The sequence below is a fragment of the Pelophylax lessonae genome, assembly GCF_965119305.1.
Source record: "Pelophylax lessonae genome assembly, chromosome: 5".
Classification (NCBI taxonomy): Eukaryota; Metazoa; Chordata; class Amphibia; order Anura; family Ranidae; genus Pelophylax; species Pelophylax lessonae.
The window spans coordinates 171,761,697-171,777,767 of NC_138772.1; the positions used below are offsets into that span (position 1 = coordinate 171,761,697).

A 16,071-nucleotide genomic window follows, 5' to 3' on the forward strand; every position below is an offset into this window, starting at 1 on the left:
CTCCCAGTCTGTCATATATTTAAATTTAGTCTCTATGTTACGTAAATTTAGTGTGTTATACATAGTGGAGATATGGCCTTTTCCCAATGGGTTTGTAATATATATGTTTTTAAATGTATATTCTTTATATATATATATATATATATATATATATATATATATATACATACCGTATATATATATATATATATATACTGTATTTTCTGGCGTATAAGACTACTTTTGAACCTGTATAAGACTACTTTTGAACCTCAAAAAAATCCCCCACAAATGGGGGGTCGTCTTATACGCTGAGTATAATATCTCCAAGGTAACCTAAGTATAAGTATTACCGGTAGATGAAAATTAGGGGGGTCGTCTTATACTCCCAGTCGTCTTATACGCCGGAAAATACGGTATATATATATATATATATATAATGTTTTTATTCATAATATTTTTTGTTTACATTACAGATATTATAGAAAAAAAATGGGACACTGGAGATCACTTTTATTCTTCTTGCTCTTCGAATTTACAGTTCAAGTAACAAACACACAGAAAACAGGTATGCAATTGTCGTTCATTTAACAAACATTGTATACATTGCTTTATATCCTGATCAGTACCTCTAGTCAAGTAGACATGTTTAAACTGTTCACAAGGTTGCCCATCTGTCCTATTCCATGCCATTAGATATACCTCAATTTACCTTTTTCGTGGTGAGTTTGAGTTGTCACCAGAACAGCAAAAGAGGGGAAGACTTCTAATGGCAAGTAAAAGAAAATCAACCCACTGAGGTGTGATAGAAGTGAAAATTGTACAGATTTTAACAATTCCCTACTTTATTTCAATACATTAAAACTGTTTGGCTTTGGGTATATTTAAGTCTGCATACATTATGTATATGTTCTATATGTTAGAATAATTTGTTAAGGCTGGGTTCACATAATGCGAGTACAGGTCACAGCAGGGGTCCAGTGCATCCCTGTTCTCTGTTTCAAGGATGAATCGGGCATGACTTTTTGCCTGAATTCGGACCCGAAACTGAGCCAAAGATGCACAGGACCCCTTTGCAATCTATTCCGCAGCAGCCACAGAGATGTGTGAACCAACTCCATTGAGAGCCGGTCACAATTTCCTGTCATGGGAATTGCCCAATTCACATAAATGTGAACCCAGCCTAAATCTATTATGCCATTTAAATCTTCAATTCCCCTGGAATGCCTTAGGCATTTTTTCAGAATATCCAGCTCTACATAATCTACAATCTACAAGGGAAAACCCTTATCAACATGACATTTTATAATAGATTATTCTGTTTTTTAAACTTAATCGATTTAGACCCAGTGATGCCATCACTGGGTACTTGTGCTTCTCTATGTAATGCTTGCAGATTATTGATGATGGGAGGGGTTTGCAGGGTGCTGTACATATCTTCCCATAAACATCACAGCACCCTGCCTCAGTACTCCTTTCAAGAGCCCTCAATCTTGATCAAAGCAGTGGCCTAACCCCTGGGAGGAGTTTTGCAAATATCAAAATGCCTTGATGGGTGGATGTCACTCCAAATTCCTAGCAAATGGCATTTACATGCAGACCATCCTGGGTGACACCCACAGGTGATGCTTAGACTGATTGTATAAAATAACTGACAGCCAAGAAAAATGTTTTCAGTGCCAGTAGTTGTGATGGGTGAATCTGCCCAGGTTCAGTTCACCAGTGGTTTGAAATTTGGTCGTCCTGAACATAGAGGCAAATCCCTTTTAAATCTAAGGGGGGGATCTTATTGTTAATTCTAACAATGAGCAAACTACTATCAAAAAGGCATAGCAAACTGGACACTTCCATGGGAGACAAGTAAAAAAAGTTTTGAAAAAATACTGTACAGCAGGGAGAGGGTCTTATCATGCAGCTTTGAGAGCAACCTTGAAAATACACAAGTATTTTAAGTAACATGTTTTGAGGATGTCTTAAAACTGTGCATGGTATTATGGGACAGTACGATTTTCATGGACACATTCAGCGACAGCATACACTGGCAGTGCAAATTTGACTGTGGAATTTATTTTCTTCTTTTGCAATTTAGCTGGTTTACATACAGCAACACCCTCCTTTTTTATTACAGGTAGATTTAGCAGCAACACATGTTTTTTTCCATCAAACGGTGATAAGCCCACTTTAGCTGGCAGACAGAAATTGGCCAGTTGTTGGCTGAGGTTGTTCTTGTTCCCAGTAAATCGATTTCTATCCTACCACCTTGCCTATACATGGATCAAAATTTGGCCGGTCCTTGACAGTTTGGATCCATGCTCGGCCAGCCTAACTTACACTAATCTCTTGCTATGCAGTTTTCCTTATGGTTTCCCAACAACAGCTTTCAATTCACTGACACTTTGGCTACTCTATGCCTTGCCTTTTATTGCTTATTTACCCCCCCCCCCATTGTCCCTTTTAAGTCTGCTGGCCATAGTTCAAAAGTCATGCAGTGCATTATGGTTTAAGAAAAAGTTCAACTGGGCAAATCTGCGCATGAATTTACCCGGACCACTAATTTTGAATCTTCGAGACTTGCCTCAAGCCCCTTGTAGTTGCAATTCTAAATCTCATTTCTAGCTGAAAGCCGTGAACCAAAATCAATAGTGTTGGACTCCATGACCCTTTTTTGTGGTCCAGTTAAATTAAATGTGGAACTAGGATAGAACTTCCTGTAGTATCTCTGAAAGGCAAACAAAGGCTAAACAGCTGTGTACATACAATTCAGCTGTGCTTCTGATAACCGTACAATTACTTTGAATGCACAAGTTTGTTCATTTACTGTAATGCATGTTTTTTATTTATTTTTACTGCGTTTTCTTCCCACGCAAAGTATACATGATACACTCTTTTAAAAAACCTTATGAATGAAGCCAGTACTTTGTTTATTTCCCACACACACACTCATTAGCATTTAAAGAAGTGTGAGAGTTATAACATCGTAAGCAGAAATAACTTTTGTTATTTTTTTTTTTTCAGTATGTGAGGAAGCCAACATTGCTGACCTTGTATTCCTTGTGGATGGATCCTGGAGCATTGGAATAGACAACTTTAAAATCATGCAAAACTTTTTGTACACCTTGATAAATGGCTTTGATGTTGGTCAAGATAAGATCAGAATTGGCCTCATCCAATACAGCGATGAGCCTCGTACAGAATTTTATTTAAACTCTTACGATAAGAAAGATGACATATTACAGTATGTACAGAACTTGAATTACAAAGGCGGGGGCACAAAAACTGGAGAAAGTCTTCAGTTTATGTTGGATAATCACTTCACAGAAAGTGCCGGCGGAAGAGCTCTCGATGGAGTACCTCAAATAGCCGTTGTTATAACTGATGGACAATCTCAAGATGATATTACGGAGCAATCCAAGAAAGTAAAGGAGGCAGGCATCACTTTATATGCTATTGGTATAAAGGATGCCCTCTTGACAGAGCTTAATGAAATAGCCAGCGATCCAGATGAGAAATATGTTTACAATGTGGCTGACTTCACAGCCTTGCAGGGCATTTCCCAAAACATGATTCAGGTTCTGTGCACCACGGTAGAAGAAGTCAGCAGGCAGATTAGTCAGATTGCCAAAGGTAAATTATTATTCAGACCTGTCATCTTTCTCTTCATCTCAATCTTAAGCCTGCAGATTGAAATTCTAGACACAGAATGCATTGAACTTACATTATACTCGTCTATACTCCATGATTATAAACATCTGTAAGGAAATTGCAGAAACTGGAACATCTGGGGAAATAAAGCATTGCTTCCATTTGTACCATATCCTATCACTTTAGTAAAGTGAAATAGAAACTCGAACTAGCAGAGTAGAATAGAAATATACAAATACCTTGGGGATCACGCAAAGCATGAACATTTTAATGGTCCTTATTGTTTTTATTATACCGGAAGTGCCTCAAGGTAATGCTGCCACAACTGAACATATGGCAGCCAGGTTGCACTGTCTGCATTAGTGTATTCTAAAAAAATCTTTATGCATAATAAACATACCTCAAACTATACCTCAATATAGTTATATTTTCCCCAGATCAGTGCAGTAATTCAGCATCCTACATTGCCCGTAAAAATGGCCAGTTGCTGCTCTCTCCCTCTTTGTACAGAGGGTTTGCTACTGTATTCATTTTCTGTAGTTTTCTGTGGGCAGCCAGTAGCAAGTGGACTATTGGTCTTTGCACAAACCCTGTGCAGCACAGTGATGATGCCACTGTTACTTTTACTTTTTAAATCTGATTTTGCAAATACATGGGGTGCACAAAAGGGGATCTACTACATCTTTGAGGTTAAAAAGCCATATAAATAAATAAATGTGCAGAGAGTTCAGCTTTAACTCTGAAATCAATCCCTACTGCATTTTCAGTATAACTAGTAATATTGTTCAATTTTATGTTATTAATAAATTATCCTTTTTTTTTTTTTTTTAGGTTGCAGAGGTGCCAATCAGGCAGATATTGTTTTCCTTGTAGAGAGTTCAACACAAGCTGGGGATTTGGCTTTCCAAAAAGTGAAAAAATTCCTTTATGGATTTGTATCCAGTCTCGATGTCGGCATCAACAAAGTTCGCATTGGCCTTGCCCAGTACAGTGATGAGACTAATACAATCTTTTTACTTAATGATTATTCCACGAAAAGTGAAATTTTGGAGAAAATACAAAGCTTATCATATATAAGGGGCACTGCCTACACTGGAAGAGCTCTAGAAATAGTCAATAACAGGTTCTTTAATGAATCATCAGGCAGCAGAGCCACAGACAAAATTGCTCAAATTCTTGTTGTAGTTACTAATGGCAAATCAGCTGATGAGGTGAAACAGCCAGCTAGAAAATTAAAATCCAGAGGCATATCTGTTTATGTTACTGGTCATAATATTAAAGACATTGCTGAGTTGCAGGATGTGGCTAGCAGGCCAAGTAGGAAGTTTATTTACCCTCAAGAGAGTTTTGATACTGTAGAAAATGTAATTACAAGACTCCTGAATAATGTATGTTCCAACATTGCCACAAAAATTCAAGGTGAGAAAATTTTCTACTATCTGACATGTGGTCAGGAACATTTTGTTGTAATATTTTTCAAATGTATTCATGTAATTTTCCTTTAGGAAGGTCAGTATACTTTTCACGTGTAATGCTTTTTACCATGGAAAACACTACAAAATGACCAACAGATAGTAGTACAGGTTAAATTGTGAGCGTCCTACATACTGTAAAGTTCCAGAAGCATCCATCTCAGGGTTGCATCTACTCATAACAAAATATAGTGAATGAACCACCTTTCTCCTGCGCTCAGAAAACAAGGCTTCCCCGACTGCTCTTCCCACGGGACTTTATAAATAGCGTCTCGGATGGCTACGGTCTTGCTGCCCTAAAGAACTGGGGCAGTCCAACAGTAGGGATGATCGAACTTTTCAAAAGTTCGGTTCGGCCAGAACATCCGAACTTCCCGAAAGTTCGGCCCGGATTTCAGAACCCCATTGAAATCAATGGGACCCGAACTTCGGTAATCAAAAAACACCATTTTGAAGCCCTAAAACCCAAAAATGCCCCTAAAAAGTGCCTAGGGTTCTGGGTCATGCCCCAGGGACTATTAATCACACAAAAAAAGTTCTTAAAAATTGTCATTTTTGATAGAGAGCCAATTATTGAAAAAAAAAAAAAATTCTTTGGATTTAGTGTCTGGGGGGTGTAAAAAGTGTACCTGTGAAGTTTCAGCTCTGTAGCATGTCCAGAACCATAAAAAAAAGATCATTTGTATTAGGTCACTTATAGAACAGGGATATGGCTCCGCTATTTTCACACCTTGCCGGTTTAGTAGCAAGCGTTTTTTGGGCATTTTTTTGGGGACTTTGGAGGCAGGCAAAACATCTGAACTTCTGTGTAGGGGTATATATACATACACCCATGTCTGTATATATACACATACACATATATAGGTGTGAAAATAGCAGAAATCTATGCTTGCGCTAATTAACACCAATATAGCTTCTCTCCTATAACACCTAAATGTGTATGTGTGTAAATACATATAAGTGTGTGTGTGTATATATAACCCTATACAGAAGTTCAGATGTTTTGCCTGCCTCCAAAGACCCCAAAAAAATGCCCAATAAAAACGTCTGCAAGAACACACCTGGGCATTTTTTTTTGGCGCAGGCATTTTTTTGGGCATTTTTTGGGCGTCTTTGGAGGCAGGCAAAACATCTGAACTTCTGTGTAGGGGTATATATACATACACCCATGTCTGTATATATACACATACACATATGTAGGTGTGAAAGTAGCAGAACACTATGCTTGCGCTAATGAAATAATGAACACCAATATGTCCGCTCCTATCACACCTATATATGTGTATGTGTAAAAATACATATAAGTGTGTAGTCAGTTAACCCTACACTATACTACGGTCCCCTTACACTTAACACTTTCCCTACAGAAACTAAATTATTAAAGCTAACTAACTAACTAACTAGCACCCTAACTACACTAGATATCCCTTTCCTCACACTAAAAATTGCTAAATGACACTTTGTAGCAGAAGTAACAGAACTGCTTCCACTCTCTTCCATGTCCCTGTATAACAATGCTAGGAATTTGGCGGGGGCTATCTTATATACTCACTAATGATTGGCCTATAGACCCCCCTATGGACCCCCTAGTCACTCCAATCACATTCCTAGCATTCTCCTGCCCCCTCAATTGGCTTTTACTGAAGGTTCTGGTCCAATCACGGGCTTTTAAAGCCCATTTCCTGTACCATTGCACTTTGGTCGGTTCTGGTTGCCGAATTCCGAACTTTTTCAGCAAAAAGTTCGGAATTCGGCCGAACCTCGAACAGCCAATGTTCGGGTCGAACCGATGGTCGACCCGAACCTTTCGATCATCCCTATCCAACAGTACTGAAAACAAAAAACACAAAAAAAGGGCGCACCGACGTAGCGTATTATCCTCAATGTAGGAATTATTGTTATAACATAAAAATGGCTACTCATAAACGCAGGTGAAAATCAATCACATCGGACTCAAAAACTTGAGCATCAGAAGTAGTCCATACAAATGTCCATTATCTTATTAGGATGACGTCTGACACGTTTCGAGGTTGCTCTGAGGAAGAGGCATGTGCCTCGAAACGCATCAGTCATCATCCTAATAAGACAGTGGACATTTGTATGGACTACTTCTGATACTCAAGTTTCTGAGTCCGATGTGATTGATTTTCACCTGCATATGTGAGTAGAGATGGCCTTGCAGTTCGCCCGGCGGTCGGTTCGCGGCAAATTTTGCTATATATTTTGTATAGGTCCAGTCTCTTTTCAGGTTAGGGACAGGTATCCAGTCTGTGCTTTAGGGGCAGTTAGAGATCGGCAGCAGTCACACAAATCGCTCTATTAATGTCCACAAAAGTCATTTAAAGGACTGCAATTTTTGGTATAGGTCCAGTCTCTTTTCAGGTTAGGGACAGGTATCCAGTCTGTGCTTTAGGGGCACTTAGAGATCGGCAGCAGTCACACAAATCGCTCTGATAATGTCAACAAAAGTCATTTAAAGGGCTGCAATTTTTTTGGTATTGCTGTGCAGTGCACTATATGGGGGGGGGGGGGGGGGGGCTAATCCACAGTATAATATACACGTTTTGAGATTGCTCTGAGGAAGAGGCATGTGTCTCGAAATGCGTCAGTCATCATCCTAATAAGACAGTGGACATTTGTATGGACTACTTCTGATACTCAAGTTTCTGAGTCCGATGTGATTGATTTTCACCTGCATATGTGAGTAGAGATGGCCTTGCAGTTCGCCCGGCGGTCGCTTCGCGGCAAATTTAGCTTGTTTGCTACCCGCCAAATTTGCGAACACATGGCGTTGTTCACGGCGGCCATATTAGTTTACATTGGGGAGAACTTTGACCCATGACACAGCCGTCAGGTGGAACGGGACAGCCAATTAAAAGATTTCAGCACATGGACATGCCCCCTACCTTATAAATAGACCTGAGCTGTCGGCCATTTAACATTCCGCATTTTGTCAGCGTAGAGAGAGGTTGCCTGTGCTCATGAGGGAGAGATTGCCAGACACAAATAGCTCTGTTAAGATCCACAAAAGTCCTTTTCAGGGCTGGTATTTCGGTATAGGTCTACTAGTATCTTTTCAGGTTAGGGGCCGATATCCAGTCGGTGCTATAGGGGCAGTTAAAGATCGGCAGCAGTCACACAAATCGCTCTATTAATGTCCACAAAAGTCATTTAAAGGGCTACAATTTTTGGTATAGGTCCAGTCTCTTTTCAGGTTAGGGACAGGTATCCAGTCTGTGCTTTAGGGGCACTTAGAGATCGGCAGCAGTCACACAAATCGCTCTGATAATGTCAACAAAAGTCATTTAAAGGGCTGCAATTTTTTTGGTATTGCTGTTCAGTGCACTATATAGGGGGGGGGGGGGCTAATCCACAGTATAATATACTTTGTAGAAAGCATATTATAGTGGATTAGTAGTATTATTGTGCACTGTGCAGCATTGTGACAGGTGTGGTGGCTGAGCGTTGCTGCAGCAATACTACAAACAGTGACAAAAGCACTTATAATGTATTATATGTGTATCAAAATAGTGTAGCGCTAATAACAACTAAAATAATAAATATATCACATTGGTCATGGGTGCAGTGAAGAAAAACAAGACCAAAAAAAAACAAAAAAAAAGAAAGTCCATAGGAGTCATGAATCTCAAAAATGGATCTTGATAGGTAAATGAGAGATGGCTGCTTACCAGAGGAAATGGGCCCCCAACTTAATGGAAAGGCCACAAAGGCTATGGAAATAAACCACTCAGAATAGACTCTTTCCTCCACACACATAGGGATATGGACCGCTTGTAACCAATCTTGACATCCCAAGGTACAACACAATGCAGTAAAGCTCATATACAGCTCCGGTATTAAGTGTCAACCATATAGGAAGGAAGATAAAGGGAGACCATAGCGTAATCCAGCATTTACAATCAAACAGGTTTATTAAAGGTTCCACTTACATCATAGTAGATATGTACAGGCAAACAGCATAAAATTGCGGCGTCCCGTGGAAGTAAAGTGAGCCGGCGTCAAAAGGGGCGTGACGAGCGTGGTGTCCGTCACCAGTTATAATATAATGTATAACTGGTGTGATAGACCAATGACCCCCCCAATACCACATATTGAAGTGTGGTGTTATCTGAGTATACTTTTACAAGTGTATTTGTGTCCTGCAACAATATTACCTCTTTTGCTGAGTTAAGTCTGGTACACACAGTGCCAAACTCCCTGGCCAATTTTTTCAACAACTGGTGTGATAAACCAGTGGCCCTCCCCAATACCACATATTGAAGTGGGGTGTTATTTAACAGTATAATTTTCTAAGAGTGTATTTTAGTCCTGCAAAAATTTGGCCTCTTGCTGTGTTATCTGTGCTACACACAGTGACAACAGTTACTGGCCAATTATTTGTAGAACTGTTGTAATAAACCTGTGGCCCCCCAATACCACAGATTGAAGTGGGGTGTTATCTGAGTATACTTTCATAAGTGTATTTGTGTCCTGCAACAATATTGCCTCTTTTGCTGGGTTAACTCTGATACACACCGTGCCAAACTCCATGGCCAATTTTTTTGAACAACTGGTGTGATAGACCAATGCCCACCCCCAATACCACATATTGAATTGGGGTGTTATCTGAGTATACTTTTACAAGTGTATTTGTGCCCTGCAACAATATAGCCTCTTTTAAAGAGTTAAATCTGGCACACACAGTGCCAAACTCACTGGCCAATTTTTTGAACAACTGGTGTAATAGACCAGTGCCCCCCCCCCCCCATACCACATATTGAAGTGGGGTGTTATCTGAGTATACTTTTACAAGTGTATTTGTGTCCTGCAACAATATTGCCTCTTTTGCTGAGTTAAGTCTGGTACACACAGTGCCAAACTCACTGGCCAATTTTTGAACAACTGGTGTTATAGACCAGTGGCCCCCCAATACCACATATTGAAGTGGGGTGTTATTTAACAGTATAATTTTCTAAGATTGTATTTTAGTCCTGCAGAAATTTGGCCTCTTTTGCTGTGTTAACTGTGCTACACACACTACAACAGTTACTGGTCAATTATTTGTAAAACTGGTGTGATAAACCTGTGGCCCCCCCAATACCACAGATTGAAGTGAGGTGTTATTTAACAGTATACTTTTCTAAGATTTTATTTTAGTCCTGCAAAAATTTGGCCTCTTTTGCTGTGTTAACTGTGCTACACAGAGTGACAACAGTTACTGGCCAATTATTTGTAGAACTGGCGGACTGGCGGACCGGCAGATAGGGAGGAGAGGCAGGCAGAACTTGCATTGCACAAGAGGTACAAATCAGACTGCAAATGTATCAGGAGCGAGCCATCAACCATGTACAGTCACATATGGCGCTCCCAGGACACCGGCACATGGCTCCGCAGTGTGGGCTTTTGTTAATGTGTCCGTTGCTGACAACAGTGTTGCCATCTGCAGCCTCTGCAGTCAACGCATAAGTCGCGGTAAGCCCAACACTTACCTAGGGACAACCGCCTTAAGAAGGCACCTGAAATCCCATCACGAGCCCAGTGGGAGCAACACCGTCAGAACCCACAAAGCCACACTCCAGGCTCTCACCGTCCAGCCTCTTCTCCTTCTCCTCTCTCCTCACATTTGTTCTCCACTCCACCTTCCACGATGACGTCGTCACGTTGTTCTGGATAAAGGCAGGCCTCTGTGGCCCAAATGTTGGAGCGTAAAAAAAGGTGTCCGACAGGTATCCAACTACATCTGGTTAACGGCCAATGTGGACGCTCTGAGGAGTGATGAACCCCTGGACTACTGGGTGGGCAGGCTTGACCTCTGGCTAGAGCTTGCACAATTTGCAATGGAACTGTTGGCTTGCCCCCCGTCCAGTGTCCTGTCCTGAAGGACGATCAGCGCAGCAGGGTGGATCGTGACCGATAAGCGCACTCGCCTAGCTCATGACAGTGTAGACTACCTCACATTTATAAAAATGAATGAGGCATGGATCCCTGAGGAATTCAACACATGTGACCAGGAGACCATGTTTCATTGAAATTCCTCATGCCAAGCCACAAATATCCGCCAGACCGCCATCCGCCCACAGCAATTCCTGGTCCTTGGCTTCGCTAGATACAGCGGCATAAAAGGCATTTCATGTCCATTGAATGGCTAAAATTTGGGGCCTATACAGTCCGACACTTACTTCTGTATCCTGTGTGAATGGGTAATGTACCTCTAGCCATCAAATACTACGTTCTTAGCTGTCAGTTAAACCCATGTGGGCTAATTTTTGGGGCCTATACAGGCCGACACTTACTTCTGTATACTGTGTGAATGCCTAATGTACCTCCAGCCATCAAATACTACGTTCTTAGCTGTCAGTTAAACCCATGTGGGCTAATTTTTGGGGCCTATACAGGCCGACACTTACTTCTGTATCCTGTGTGAATGCCTAATGTACCTCTAGCCATCAAATCCTACGTTCTTAGATGTCAGTTAAACCCATGTGGGCTAATTTTTATGGCCTTTACACGCCGACACATACTTCTGTATACTGTGAATGCCTAATGTACCTCCAGCCATCAAATACTACGTTCTTAGCTGTCAGTTAAACCCATGTGGGCTAATTTTTGGGGCCTATACAGGCCGACACTTACTTCTGTATCCTGTGTGAATGCCTAATGTACCTCTAGCCATCAAAACCTACGTTCTTAGCTGTCAGTTAAACCCATGTGGGCTAATTTTTGTGGCCTTTACACGCCGACACATACTTCTGTATACTGTGAATGCCTAATGTACCTCCAGCCATCAAATACTACGTTCTTATCTGTCAGTTAAAACCCATGTGGGCTAATTTCTGGGGCCTATACAGGCAGACACTTACTTCTGTATCCTGTGTGAATGCCTAATGTACCTCTAGCCATCAAATACTATGTTCTTAGCGGTCAGTTAAACCCATGTGGGCTAATTTTTGGTTCCTATACAGGCCGACACTTACTTCTGTATCCTGTGTGAATGCCTAATGTACCTCTAGCCATCAAATACTACGTTCTTAGCTGTCAGTTAAACCCATGTGGGCTAATTTTTGGGGCTATACAGGCCGACACTTCTGTATCCTGTGTGAATGCCTAATGTACCTCTAGCCATCAAATACTATGCTCTTAGCTGTCAGTTAAACCCATGTGGGCTAAATTTTGGGGCCTATACAGGCCGACACTTACTTCTGTATCCTGTGTGAATGCCTAATGTACCTCTAGCCATCAAATACTACGTTCTTAGCTGTCAGGTAAACTCATGGGGGCTAATTTTTGGGGCCTATACAGGCCGACACTTACTTCTGTATACTGTGAATGCCTAATGTACTTTCAGCCACAGAATACTACGCTCTTAGCTGTCAGGTAAACGCATATGGGCTAATTTTTGGTGCCAATACTGGCCAACACTTACTTCTGTATCCCGTGAATGCCTAATGTACCTTCAGCCACAGAATACTACGTTCTTAGCTGTCAGGTAAACCCATATGGGCTAATTTTTGGGGCCAATATTGGCCAAAACTTACTTCTGTATCCTGTGAATGCCTAATGTACCTTCAGCCACAGAATACTACATTCTTAGCTGTCAGGTAAACGCATGTGGGCTAATTTTTGGGGCCTGGAATGGCCGACACTTACTTCTTTATCCTGTGAATGCCTAATTTTTCAGACTGGAATTGAAAATCAATGGGTCTGTAAAGGTTCTGCCAAATTGTGGAATGGATGCGGACCCATTTTACAGATGTGCGAATGGTCCCTATATGTTTTAGACATGTATTTACCGGCTGCTGTCAGTTCTGGCTGATTTATGAAAAAAAAAAAAAAAAAAATTTTCCTATAAAAAAAATATATATTTATGGCAAATTTTTCAATTGCAATACATCTGTTATGACATTGTCCATGTGCTGGGACTATTTGTGCACAGCTAGTATGTCTTTTGTGGCTGCGAATATGACCTAAAGGTTTTTAAAGTTCGCCTCCCATTAAAGTCAATGGGGCCCGCCGTGAACTTGCGGTTCGCGGATTTTTGAGAAAATTTGCGGCTGACGTTCGCGAACCTACCCAGCCGATGTTCGCACATCTCTATTTATGAGTAGCCATTTTTATGTTATAACAAAAAGCCTACATTGAGGATAATGCGCTAGGTCGGTGCGCCCTTTTTTTGTGTTTTTTGTTTGCATCTTCTCATGCAGGGAACTTTGCCAGTCTCTTTGAAAATGAACTGTACAGAGAATGGGAAAGGAAGGTATGGAAATAAGGTATACCTGAAAATTTTCTGTTCAACACAGACTCCAGTCTTTTGTACAAATGTACCATACTGCCTATTCTCATGTGTTATGCTCTCTAGCTACCCCTTAACACTACAGCTCTTTAGGTATCCAGTTTGTAGTGTGTCTTGATTATATGCCTCCAAAACAAGAGAGCTGAGAAAGATCTTCTGTAAACTGCTCCCTCATCCTTCACTCACCTCCTCTCTAGTGAAGGACAGCCAAAGGTGCTTCATCCGGGCTGATTATTTCATTTTCAGCCACCTAGCATCTTCCATAGCCTCTCAGAAGGGAAAACTTCTGCAGTATTCAACTCCCAAGAGTTAAGCCCATACCACCCACCTAGGGTTAAAGTCATGGAAAAAAGACCATGTGGCAGGCAAGTCAAACTCCTATTGATAGGCAAGATTAATAAACATTTATAGCCCACATTGTTAACCCCTCTGACAGAGACTGCTGGAGAATGCTTAACTGTGTCTGACAGAAACAGTAACAATCTATGCTTAGCCATACTGAATTTGCGAAAACATATAGGCTGAATTCAACCCAACTGCTTCCTTTAGATCTCACAGAAATATTAAAGCTATTTTAAAAAAGTTGCAAGATCCCTACAAATTATGGCTTAGGGGGTAGAATTAAAAAAAACTTGGCACACCTGGCTACATTTGTTGAATATTCAGTAGGAAGTAGCATACCAACCTACAAATATGAGACTAAATATTTCTTAGCAATACATTTCTTTAAATAACATAATATGTGTAGCGCATGTAACATTTACCAATGTTGAATAAAACAAATAAAGAGGAGCAACTATTCAAAATTCGTATGCAAAAATATATTACACATGTTGATGGTACACAATAGCACATGTTCTCCTAAAAAAAATATATCCATAAATTAAGGAAAGATAGTCTGCAACTCCTTGTTTGAGCTTTAAAATCTTCAAAATGTATTGATTCTCCATGAAAGACACGGTAACAGACAGCAGATGTAAACACGTTTTCAGCCTTGTGGGGCTTGTAGTGAACAAGGGCCACAAAGCTGAAACGCGTTTACATCTGCTATCTGTTACTGTGTCATTAATGGAGAATCAATACATTTTGAAGATTCTAAAGACCAAGCAAGGAGTTGCGAACTATCTTTCCTCATGATTGCCATTGCAGCTGGGCGACTGCCTTTCCGCACCCAGTTAGCTCTAAAAATGTTTTAATCTTATATGTAGCACCCTACCTCTGCTTTGTTTTATATCTATAAATTAGTTTGCAGCTTAGATCATAAACCCTAGCCAGGGTAATAAATACTAGAAAACTGGCGGAACCTTTATTTGTTCATTTCCATACAAATCACCATTTTTTATGGTAACACATATAAAAAGATGTCCAGATAAAAATACAGTATCTTACAAAAGTGAGTACACCCCTCACATTTTTGTAAATTTTATTATATCTTTTCATGTGACAACACTGAAGAAATTACACTTTGCTACAATGTAAAGTAGTGAGTGTACAGCTTGTATAACAGTGTAAATTTTGCTGTCCCCTCAAAATAACTCAACACACAGACAAACCACACTAAACCGCTGGCAACAAAAGTGAGTGCACCCCTAAGTGAAAGTGTCCATATTGGGCCCAATTAGCGATTTTCCCTCCCCGGTGTCATGTTACAAGGTCTCTAACATCCACCAGCTCCATGATGTTGTCATGGAGGAGTGGAAGAGGACACCAGTGGCAACCTATGAAGCTCTGGTGAACTCCATGCCTAAGAGGGTTAAGGCAGTGCTGGAAAATAATGGTGGCCACACAAAATATTGACACTTTGGGCCCAGTTTGGATATGCTTTGCTAGGGGTGTACTCACTTTTGTTGTCATCGGTTTAGACATTAATGGATGTGTGTTGAGTTATTTTGAGGGGACAGCAAATTTACACTGTTATACAAGCTGTACACTCACTACTTTACATTGTAGCAAAGTGTAATATCTTCAGTGTTGTCACATGAACAGATATAATAAAATATAAATGAAAAATAAAGTGTAAATTTGCTGTCCCTTCAAAATAACTCAACACACAGCCATTAATGTCTAAACCGCTGGCAATAAAAGTGAATACACCCCCAAGTGAAAATGTCCAAATTCGACCCAAAGTGTCAATATTTTGTGTGGCCACCATTATTTTCCAGCACTGCCTTAACCCTCTAGGGCATGGAGTTCACTAGAGCTTCACAGGTTGCCACTGGAGTCCTCTTCCACTCCTCCATGACAACATCACAGAGCTGGTGGATGTTAGAGAACTTGTGCTCCTCCACCTTCCATTTGAAGATTCCCCACAGATGCTCAATAGGGTTTAGATCTGGAGACATGCTTGGCCAGTCCATCACCTTTACCGACAGTGGTCATCTTGTAGGTGTGTTTGGGGTCGTTATCATGTTGGAATACTGCCCTGCCACCCAGTCTCCTAAGGAAGGGGATCATGCTCTGCTTCAGTATGTCACAGTACATGTTGGCATTCATGATTTCCTCAGTGAACTGTAGCTCCCCAGTGCCGGCAGCACTCATGCAAACTCAGACAATGACACTCCCACCACCATGCTTGACTGTAGGCAAAACACACTTGTCTTTGTACTCCTCACCTGGTTGCCACAACACACGCTTGACACCATCTGAACCAAATAGCTTTATCTTGGTCTCATCAGACCACAGGACATG

The 16,071-nt window shown here is 40.8% G+C and overlaps 1 protein-coding gene across 1 annotated transcript in view; it reads left to right on the forward strand.

The window, feature by feature from the left end:
- Positions 1 to 471: 471 nt before the first annotated feature.
- The window catches only part of LOC309556062 (collagen alpha-4(VI) chain-like), a gene marked incomplete at its 5' end in the record, with an annotated part of 225,801 nt that continues 210,201 nt past the window's right edge, over positions 472 to 16,071 (forward strand). The window contains 3 exons of the mRNA XM_082258374.1: positions 472 to 547; positions 2,995 to 3,603; positions 4,453 to 5,040. Of these exons, the coding sequence (XP_082114500.1) occupies positions 472 to 547; positions 2,995 to 3,603; positions 4,453 to 5,040 (1,273 nt within the window). The remainder of the gene's footprint in view (positions 548 to 2,994; positions 3,604 to 4,452; positions 5,041 to 16,071) is intronic.